The sequence below is a fragment of the Fundulus heteroclitus genome, chromosome 1 (genome assembly GCF_011125445.2).
Source record: "Fundulus heteroclitus isolate FHET01 chromosome 1, MU-UCD_Fhet_4.1, whole genome shotgun sequence".
Classification (NCBI taxonomy): domain Eukaryota; kingdom Metazoa; phylum Chordata; class Actinopteri; order Cyprinodontiformes; family Fundulidae; genus Fundulus; species Fundulus heteroclitus.
In genome coordinates, this window is record NC_046361.1 from 851,680 (window position 1) to 861,936 (window position 10,257).

A 10,257-nucleotide genomic window follows, 5' to 3' on the forward strand; every position below is an offset into this window, starting at 1 on the left:
GCAAGGTGACATGCATGGTCACCGATGGTGTTCCTAATATGGTGGCATGTGTGAGAGAGCTGAAGCTTCGCCACCACATTTGTGTTGCTCACACCCTCAATTTTGTTGTAAAGAGGGCGCTTGACCAGCACCCTGTGCTCTCTGGCCTCCAGGCCAAAGCAAGGAAGCTGGTTGGCTACTTTAGAAGCAGCACCACTTCTAAGGTATGCTCTTTTCTTTTATTCCAATATATAATAATAGTTTGACTGTACTCCTGCTACTCCTACTGCAGTGACTTAATGGCCTACTCTTCTGTATCTTTAAAGGAGAAGCTTACACAAGTGCAGCTTCGGCTGGGCATGCAAGCAACCAAGTTGATGCAGGAGGTGGAAACAAGATTGAACAGCACCTGCTTGATGCTGCAACATCTGGTGGAGTTGAGGGAGCCAGTAGGAGCGGCATTGGCTGGATTACACATTGACATTCCCTTTTTCACTGCCAGTGAGTTTGAATGGGTGGAGCTAATCAGGGGAAGGGAAGTGACTGGAAGTAAACTGAAGCTGATTGGATGGTGACTGGAGAAAGGGAGTGACAGGGTAGTGAGTAAGAGGTGAAAGAATGCTGGCTGGTGAACTGAATAAAGGCTGGTAATAGAAGTGATTGGAGCAGACCAGAAGGACTGATAACATCAAACAAAGTACAAATTCAAACCACAATAAAACCTAAACTATTCCATAAACCAAAACTAATACAATACCTAAACCTATGACTAAACAGAACACACAACCATAACAAAACCCAGATCCTGACAGTTTCAGGTGGAGTGAATGCTGCAAGTGAGTAGCTGTGTTTCCACCCAATTGTCATGTGAATTTTAAACAAACAAAAAATTGAATGAGGCGTGTTTCCATCCACTTGTTTGGAGAAAATTAACCAGGCTACACAAAGCTTCTCTCCTCAGCTCATTTGTTTCATTGGTCACAGCTGTTCCTCATTTCCTTCTGATTGCTTTCACCCATGTTCTGCATCATCTTTACCTAGCCTTCCTCAGCATTTAAACTCTCTGGTTTCTTTATTCATTGCTAGAATTTCCTTTTAGTCTGTTCTGTGGCACATGCTCAGAGCACTCAACTTTCTCGCTGTGACCGTGTGACACACGCATTTCACTGAATTCACACACACCACATGTGGCATTTCTCAAGCATAAAAATATTGGGGTCATATGGGCTGCAGATGATCCATTCATAGCACTGTCCATCCAGAGCTCAGTCTAAAGCCCACCTTCTGCAGAGCTGTTTCAGCTTCTTTCACAGCTTGTAGCCATCAGTAATTCCTGCTCTGTTCATGTTAACAGAGCAGCAGGAAGAGCGATCAGAGTTATAAATAATTTTGGTCCTAACCAGTGGCGAAAGTAAGCTGGTACGGTCTGGTACTGCATACCCATGAGGCCAGGGGGGGAAAGCGGCTGCCACATAAAACCTTCATTCAGAACCATTCACGGCTGCATGTTGGATCAGAAAACAGATCCGCTAACCAGATTCAATCTGAAATGCCAGTTAGTCTGTGTAAAAGTTTTGTTTTTATTAATTCTGCATTTTTTAACAACATGCATCATGTTTCTGTGCCTCAACACTCTTTCTGCTCTCTCCCCTATTTTCCCCCGGGGCCAGCGGCCTTTATCAGCGGCCAGACTTCAAAACGTGAACCACTTAGTTTAATGTCCTTCTACCCGTAGCAAATTTCACAATTAGTCGATAGGAGAGTTAGTAGTTGTGTTTCATTCTATATTTCCTATAGGAGTCCCCTTTTAAGACTAATAGTGGGCGAAAAGCAAAGCAGAATGTAATGATTCCGTCCGCTCCGACCACAAACAACAAGTGCTCAAAGAACAACTTCAAACTCAGCCTTCGGCTTGTGTAATTACGCACCAGAGCGCCCTGCGCCATACAGGAGATATGTCTGGTCAGTATTGAGACTGAGATGAGAAACCTGTCACTGTGAAAGGTGATGATAAAGGTCATAAACTGTAACAGGCTAGAAGTGCTTGGAGCTGAAAAGAGGGAAAACATCAGCAGTTGGATCATGCATAAAGACGCAGCGTGAACCCCTTTGTGGTTCAAGTGTTGCAGCTGAGGGGAAAATGTCAGATCATATAGGCTTGATGAAAATCAGCCTCATCACCAATGAGGATATAGACCTACATTCATAAACAAACCGATCGATTGATAATCGTGGGTGTTTTCATTGCATGAATGTGAATCTGATAATTCATATTGTCCTTTTATGATCAGCTACAATATTGTCTTGTTAGTGAGGGAAAAAAGATAGTGTTAGGTTGTTGAGCTGTTTTTGAAGAACTTCCAAAACAACCGTATTTCCCCCTTAACATTAACTATAATTTCTAAAAACTAGTAATTCTAAACAGAAAAAAGTTAAAGCCAGCAGAATGCAAACACAAAAACAAACAATAAAAACAAACAATAAAAACTTCAAACACTAACATCTGAAACTGTCTTTTAAAAGAACATTAAGCCCAGAAAATGAAATGTGTAAAGCTACTTGAATCCAGAGTTTTGTGCGACAACAGAGAAAGTGCAGTTACCTCTTTGCACTCTTTGTTTTTTGGATGACTAACAAAACCTGATCAACTAACCTGGGGCTCGTTCCTCGTACTTCGCTAACTCAGTTAGCTGACATGATCTTGGATTGTTTGGTTCTTTGAAACTCATCCTGCACTTGTTGTCATAGCAACATGCACTCACAGAAATGAATCATGGTAGACTTTATATTTAAGCATATACATCTATTAGATTTTATTTAAATTAAATATTTTTAAAATTGATGTATTGAAATTAATTATAATCTGTATAATTCTGTCAATTCTAAATTATATTAAATGTAATTACTTAATACATATTAACATGGTTTAAATAATCAAAGCTGTGAAACGAATTAGATTCTTTTATTTAAAATGTATGTGATCGGTTTGCATACAATTCTGGCTACCTGTAAGCTAAAACAGGAAATGACATCAGGTAATGACATCCTCATTTTCCGCTGGACGCCATCTTCTCAGCTCAGATTTAACGGTGAGTAATCCAAGTCATCCTTTGTCTTATTACATCAATCTGTGTATTATTTGTGCAGTTTGTATCGTATTACATTAATAGCGATTCACTCAAGATCAAATCTGCGTAGTTCGTGATGATTGTAAGCAGTTTTATCTTAAGGCCTACTACCTCGTGCACTGGCACCCACTAGCTAACGTTAGCTAGCAATTCACTAAATTTCCATACCTGCAAACTAGTCACCTTTCGGCGAAATTCGCCGTTTTCAAGTCAAAATAGGTAATTTACGTGAATCGTGTTACTAAAAACTTATTTAAAACTGATGTTTTTGTAGCCATGTGGAACTTGTTTTTTGTTTGTTAATAACATAATGTAACTGACTTACTGTTCTTTTTATTCATTCACAGGTGCTGTGTTAATGTGGCCATGCAGATTGTGTGACAGTTTAATATCTTCAAGGTATGAGTTAATAAAACACTTCAGGCTAAGACATTTCCACCATGCCCGCACATTCAAATATCCCTGTATATATGTAGAGTGTCCTTGCACATTCACAACCTGGAATAACCTTTTGACTCACATATATCGAGAACACAGAAGACTAGAAACAGCAGTTGCTCAATCATCTACACTCAAATGTCAGACGTGTGGGTGTGAAGAACTTTCAACTGAGAAAGATTACTTTAGTCATACTTATCAACATCTTAGACAGTATGAAAATGTAACTTGTATGTTTGAAGGATGCGCATTTCAGACACGTATATATGGTACTTGGTCACACAAAAATCGTAAACATAATCCCCACAGTCTATCAGATTTTAAGGCAGGTGTAGTTAAGGTCACTACTCAGTCTGCTAGTCCTGATGATGGGCCCTCATCCTCTGCAAACATAGATGATGGTCAGTCAGATGCAGATAGTGATATTGATAATCCAGAGGACCTTCCTGAAGTTGTTGAAAAAAAACTTGCCTCTGTTCTTTCGAAATTAGAAAACATTTTTCATGTTCCATCTATAGCAGTAGATGACTTGGTTGAAGAGCTACACTATCTGCTGAGTACAGTGTCTGTACCGATAACTTGTAGCACGCTTTCAGATTTTTTCAAAAACAAAGACATTGAGGTTGATGGTGTTGTTGTTAATGAATTAGCTGATTTACTGTGTAAATCTAATCCCTTGGTTAATGCACTGGGGAAATGTGGTGCACTTTCTACAGCATATAAGAGAAAAGAAAAAAAGCGTTTAATGTTGTTGAGCCTTTAGAGTTTGCTCTAGATAAAAAAAAAATGCAGGTCCTTTCAGTATATCCCGTTGCTGCGATCGTTGCAACAGATACTTTATTCTACTGAAGTGTTGAATAAAGTTATTGATACCCACAGAACACAGAGCAGTCACACTGACCAGCCTGAAAACCAGCAGTATCACTCCATAAGAGATGGTGTGTACTTCAAGGAAAACTCGTTCCTCTCAAGTGATGATATAAAACTTTGTTTAACCTTATACATTGACGACTTCGAATTGTGTAATCCTTTGGGCACGTCACGGAAGAAGCACAAGTTGTGTAGTGTATATTGGATTCTGAATAACTTGGCACCAGGCTCTCACTCAGCACTCACATCAATTTATTTGGCAGTTTTATGTAAGAGTGACGATGTAAAGGCATATGGATATGGAAAAATATTGGAGCCACTTTTACATGATCTTGTTACACTAGAAGAGCATGGTGTGTTCATTCCAAAGCTTGGAACTTTTGTCAAAGGAACAGTGCATAGTGTAATTGCTGATAATTTGGGCGCCCATAGTTTGGCTGGCTTCATAGAGAGCTTCTCTGGGCAATATATTTGCCGATTTTGTACTGCTCAGAAAGTAGAGATACAGTCAAAGGATGTTCATTCAGGTGCTTTTTGTCTACGAACTAAAGAAACACATGACTCACATCTGAAGATTGCACAGGATACTCAAACGAGTTGCTTTGGAGTGTTTCTGTCCTAAGTACCAAGGGTTATGTTTTATATTTGTGCCAGCAGAAGGTGGAGCAAGATATTAAATGCCAGTTGGATGGATTAGAAGTCTTGCATTTAAGGTCTTGTGTCACTTTGTGCCAGCATAAATGTATGAAAGACATGGTGCTAAGGACAAAATTAAAATGGAGCCCATTGTGTTTAAATTGTGAATCAATTTTTGATCGTCACTGAAAGGTGCTGAAGAAATATCATTGTTCTTCTCCTCAGCCAAGCTGGAATCCCCGAGGTTGCCATCAACTCTCTGAAAAACAAGCGAAGTGGCCAGCAGAGTCCAGCAGCCAACATCAAGAAGGCCAGGAAGGGAGATGTAAATTTCTGTCCAAACATCCCTAGTGGTGAAACAAAAGACAGTTTGGAGATGGAAAGGGTGGCTCTACTGACAGAGGTATAATGTGCAATACATTATATCTTATCTTACCTATCCATGATTACACCATGTTCATGGCATGGCCAGTATGTACATAAGAGCTTTTCATCCGTCATGTTTTTTGCACTATACTTTTATCTAGCTCAGCTCAAGCAGCTCAACAGTTCATTTTGCACAGCACTAGACACTTAAGCTGTTTTGTGGTTACTTTGCACAGTTAATTTTTCTTTTACACTCGGTTTGTAAAATATTCTTACTCCCTAATCATATTGTTAATATTTCTGTTTCCAATTGTAATGTGCACCATTGTTGAGAGTTTCTCATATCTCGTTATACAAGTATCTTTACTGACGTTTCATTCCATTTTAGGTAAAAAAGAAGAAAAGGGATGAGAACCTCATCAAGGCCAAGATGCAGCGTACATTCTCCCTCAGGAGACAGGAGGTTCTCCAGGAGCCAAAGATTCCTGAGTTTTTCAATAAATGGCCAGCACTCTTTGACGTCACCGAGGCAAGTGTGAATCTGAAGTTTAGTAACTTACGGTATATATTCTTCTGGGCCGTTCAGATACAGTGTCTTTTCAGCATATTACTGTCAAGGTCATGCATGCCAAGGCGATGCTATAGCAGTGCACATTCTGTGCAAAGTGCTTTTTTTTCTCATGCACGTTCGACCTGCTTCTTCCTCCGGTACACGGTCTCAGGCTGTGTATCTCATCCTGTTTCGCTCAAGGACATTTTGACATGTGGACAGTCAAGGCTGGGATTTGAACCACTGACCTTTGTTCTATGATTGACCCCTCTACCAACTAAGCAACAGCCACCCCTGTCTAAGTCTGTGTCCTGTCTCTGTTGTCTTTTACAGATCAACTTGGAGTTTATGCGGCTGACAACTATACCACTGACCTCAAAATTTTTGGGGGAACTTGACCGGCTGACCAACGACCTGATCAGGGTTTTCAACACTAAAGGGGGAGTTGCAGGGAAAAAAATCGGAGCCATGATGGCAAAGATGGAGAATGTAAGTAATTTTTTAGTCTAACCCAGGGGTGTCAACTTCATACGCCGTGGGCAAAATTTTTTTAATTTGTACAAGTCAAGGGCCAGACTGGTTGTTTATTGAGAACTTATTGAAATTACATTTTTGCACATATTGAACCTAAGACTAACATAGCCTGTAAATGATTGTGTATAAAACAACATTAATCATAAAATAAAAAAAAATCTGTTGCATTCATTTCTAATGGCATGGAATCATGTAATGTTTGTTTCAGAATCAAGACATCAACGTGAGGCGTGATTGCATTTTGAGATGTCTCAGCATCTACCTCTGTGAAGACCTGGACACATTGGTCAAAGAATACGTGGTATGTATGTCATCTTTCTTTGCGCCAGATGTAATTAATTTCCCTCTAGATGTGCCTGATAGCATGTGGTGTTCATGAAAATGTGATGGGCATTAGGTCGCATTGACCTTGACCAATAGTTCGTCATTGAGTCCAATGCGTTGTTTGTTTTGAGTAAGAAATTTCCTCAAGGCAATGGTGGTAGTGCTGTCACTTGTAGGAAGTAAAGTCAAATGGTCCGGAGGGGCCTGAGGTGACGGAAAGAATCCTGGCACCTAAGCGTCTCCAATCTGCCAGCAACAATTCTGCCCCAAACAAGAAGGTGAGTACACAGAAACTTGACAGTTCTCATAAAGCAGCAGTTATGTAATTGACACGTGTTTTGGAAATGTTATTTAGTAAGAAATGCCTTTCAGATCTCAGCTTATGAGAAGATCCTGATGGACCTGGTATCGTCTAAACTTTCCCCCAAAGTACGAGCAGAGTACGAGGCAGTTCAGTTTTAATTCTTGATTCTGATCAGCTTGATTCTCCTGTGTGTGGATGGGTTGGTGGGGGTCAATAGGATGAATGTTGTGGACTCTCAGCTTATGAGCTTACGAACATCAGAGAGAAGGAAGCCTTCTTATCGTCCTTGGTGTTAGTGCAAGTAAGTGGACATGTTGACTGGAACAATTGACTCACCAACACAAGATTGATCAACTGTCTCTCTCTCCCTCCATCTCTCTCTATCCTATCACACTTTGTCTGTCTACCCCTACTCTCTCTCTTCTTTCTCCCTCCCCCTTTCTGTGTCTATCTCCCTCTGTCTCTCCCTCTTCTCTCTGTTTCTCCGTCCTGCCTTTTCTCTCTTCCCCTAGGACTTCTCCCTCTGTCTGTCTCTCTCTCTGTCTCCCACACACATCACACATATAGCTTTGTGTGTTACCTCCTATCACAGTGTAACTTCACACATACATAAAGCATGAGATTTTAAAAAGATGTAAAAGTAGGGCTTAATTTTTACTTTTTTCTACAATAAAGTTTACAAAGATAATGCCATTCCTGTCTTCATCCTTTACCATACCTTGTAGTGTATTTAGGACTGATATCTGTGGAGAGAAAAAATGGGATAATTACCGTATTGTTTTTTTGTCAAAAGGCAGCTGAGGATCTGAGACAGACCATGAAGTCAAAGCCGGTTGTGAAGAGGTAAGTCATAAAACAGTGTAGTAGTGAGGATACTTTGTTTTGTTTTGGCTGTTGGGACTGATTCTATTTAGTAGAAGGGGGCATTTGCAAGGATTGATCGGTTAGGGGAGAGAAGGTCAGGATAGGAAAAGATTAGTTAGGAGAGAGGGAGGGCAGTACAAGAGAGGGTTGGAGAGGGTTGGATAGGAGGGAGGGGTAAACCTTACCCTATCAGAGGAGATTAGGAGAGATGGTGGAGGGTAGGAGTGAGGGGGCAGTAAGTTTGCCTCTTTCCTACTGTCTTTTCACCCTGCTTTGGCTCTTTTAGATATTGGTTACTTATGAGAATGTTTTCATCGACTCAAATCTCTGAATAAAATGGGTACCCGGTCCTGTATTTTTTCTTTTTTTACATTTTTGAGTCGGGATGTTTTGTTGACTCCATTTTTATTGTGGCAGGTCAAAGGCTTCGTTGGATAAAGTGCAGTCTCTTCTGTCTTCTCGGAAATCCTTGCGACTTAAAGAAGCACAAAACGTTAGCCTCAGAGGAGGACTAACCTATGAACATGTAAGTTAGTCTCTTATGTTAATGTGGACCATTAAATATTCACTAAATTAAAGGATTACCGTAAGAGTATTAATTTTAAGCAATGAGACACGGCATGCCATTCTTTATGGCACAGAGTAACCACAAACATGTTAAAGAATGGCATTGAGATTCTTGGACACAACCCTCATTGTGATCAACAATGCTCAAACACTACTTTTAAAATAAATCATATTTAAATAGTTGATGGTTGTCGAATGTACAACGCCATTTATACATAATGTGACTTTTTTTGGTTTTGTTTTCCAGGCTTTTAGGGAGTCAAAGATCTTGAGGTCATTGTAACCTTGAACTCTATCCCATTCTCATGAACACTATATCTACAGTGCCTTGAGGGAATTTTTTCAAATTAACACGCACTTGGCCTCAATGATGAGCTGCTTAGAATTTGGTGGTCAAAGGTTAGAGTGACACACCTCATTGTTCTCTGTTCCCTCCATCTTTCAGGACATCGAATGCAGTGAGGCAGAGGCAGATGTCGCAGGGACAACCATGGCAATCTACACCGTTCAAGCTGAGGGTGATGATCATGATGGTCCTGGTGGACTCTTTGCAGATGTCGGTGTGGTCCTGGAAGGGGTTGAAGTTCTCCACAACCTCCAAAGTATCAACCATGCATGTGTAATGCTTTATGGGTTGATCTATGCTCTTAATCTGAGCTATCCAAGAAGCTTGAAGAATACAGTCGAAGCTGACCAGAAGATCCTGATGGACCTGGTATCGTCTAAACTTTCCCCCAAAGTACGAGCACTGAAACTCAAATTGCTCAGGTGACAATTTTTTTGGGGTTGGGCGGTGATGGGAGGAGGAAGTACAGGAAGAGACCGCCCATACATGCCGATAACCAAGTGTTTATAGTGTTCCTGTACATTCGCAGCCTTGAAGATTCACACATCGAACACACAGAAAGCTAGAAACAGAAGGTGCTCAGTTAACTATGTTCTACTACTTAAAAAAAGTGTTTAATGTTGTTGAGCCTGTAGAGTTTGTTCTAGATCCAAAAAATTGCAGGTCCTTTCAATATATCCCATTACTGCGATCGTTGCAGCAGGTACTTGATTCTGCTGAAGTGTTGAATAGAGTTATTAATACCCACAGAACACAGAACAGTCACACTGACCAAGAAATGGTGTGTACTTAAAGGAAAACCTGTTCCTCTCAAGTGATGAGTTTTTGATGTGTGAATCGTATGTGTGATAATGTATTGAATGTTCTTGAGCCTGTAGTTTGTTTTAGATAAAAAAGAGCAGGTCCTTTACTGCCATTGTTGGAGCAGATAATTTGCCTTTGTTCTAATGATATTAGAAAACATTTTTCATGTTCCAAGTATGACTTGGTTGAAGAGCTACACTACCTGCTGAGTACAATGTCTGTGTGAAGAGAAGCTTTAATGTTAATAAATGAGGTGGTCTGATTGTATGCATCATTGAGATGTTGTTGAATTTCAAACAAATACACAATCATTGTGAATAAAAAAATGCATTGAATATGAATCGTAACCCTAACCCTATAGAAAAAGATTATTGGATATTAATAATAAATACATAAATCGAATGCATTTTGATTGAATATAAGCTTAATTGTTATGTAATTTAAACACATACACATTATTCATCTTGAATAGGTAACCTAATTACTATGTAATTCGAACAAATATACTTAATGTATTTTAAATATATAATCAGAATAATATGCATTT

The 10,257-nt window shown here is 39.8% G+C and overlaps 1 protein-coding gene across 1 annotated transcript; it reads left to right on the plus strand.

Moving 5' to 3' along the window:
- The first annotated feature begins 3,025 nt into the window (after nt 1–3,025).
- Nucleotides 3,026–9,981, plus strand: LOC118564170. The gene is made up of 11 exons (XM_036141305.1): nt 3,026–3,068; nt 3,455–3,506; nt 5,277–5,454; nt 5,806–5,946; nt 6,301–6,456; nt 6,710–6,802; nt 7,002–7,103; nt 7,347–7,430; nt 7,923–7,972; nt 8,411–8,519; nt 9,006–9,981. The coding sequence occupies exons 2-11, from the start codon at nt 3,466–3,468 to the stop codon at nt 9,330–9,332; spliced, it is 1,281 nt and encodes a 426-aa protein (XP_035997198.1). The 5' UTR covers nt 3,026–3,068; nt 3,455–3,465; the 3' UTR covers nt 9,333–9,981.
- The last annotated feature ends 276 nt before the right edge of the window (nt 9,982–10,257 follow it).

Bases quoted from the DNA above. Each gene is read 5' to 3' on its own strand.
- LOC118564170 (XM_036141305.1), top strand. From the start codon at position 3,466: ATGTGGCCATGCAGATTGTGTGACAGTTTAATATCTTCAAG. The intron at 5,455-5,805 runs GTATAATGTGCA...ATTCCATTTTAG, and splicing joins GGGTGGCTCTACTGACAGAG to GTAAAAAAGAAGAAAAGGGA. The intron at 7,431-7,922 runs GTAAGTGGACAT...TTTTGTCAAAAG, and splicing joins CGTCCTTGGTGTTAGTGCAA to GCAGCTGAGGATCTGAGACA.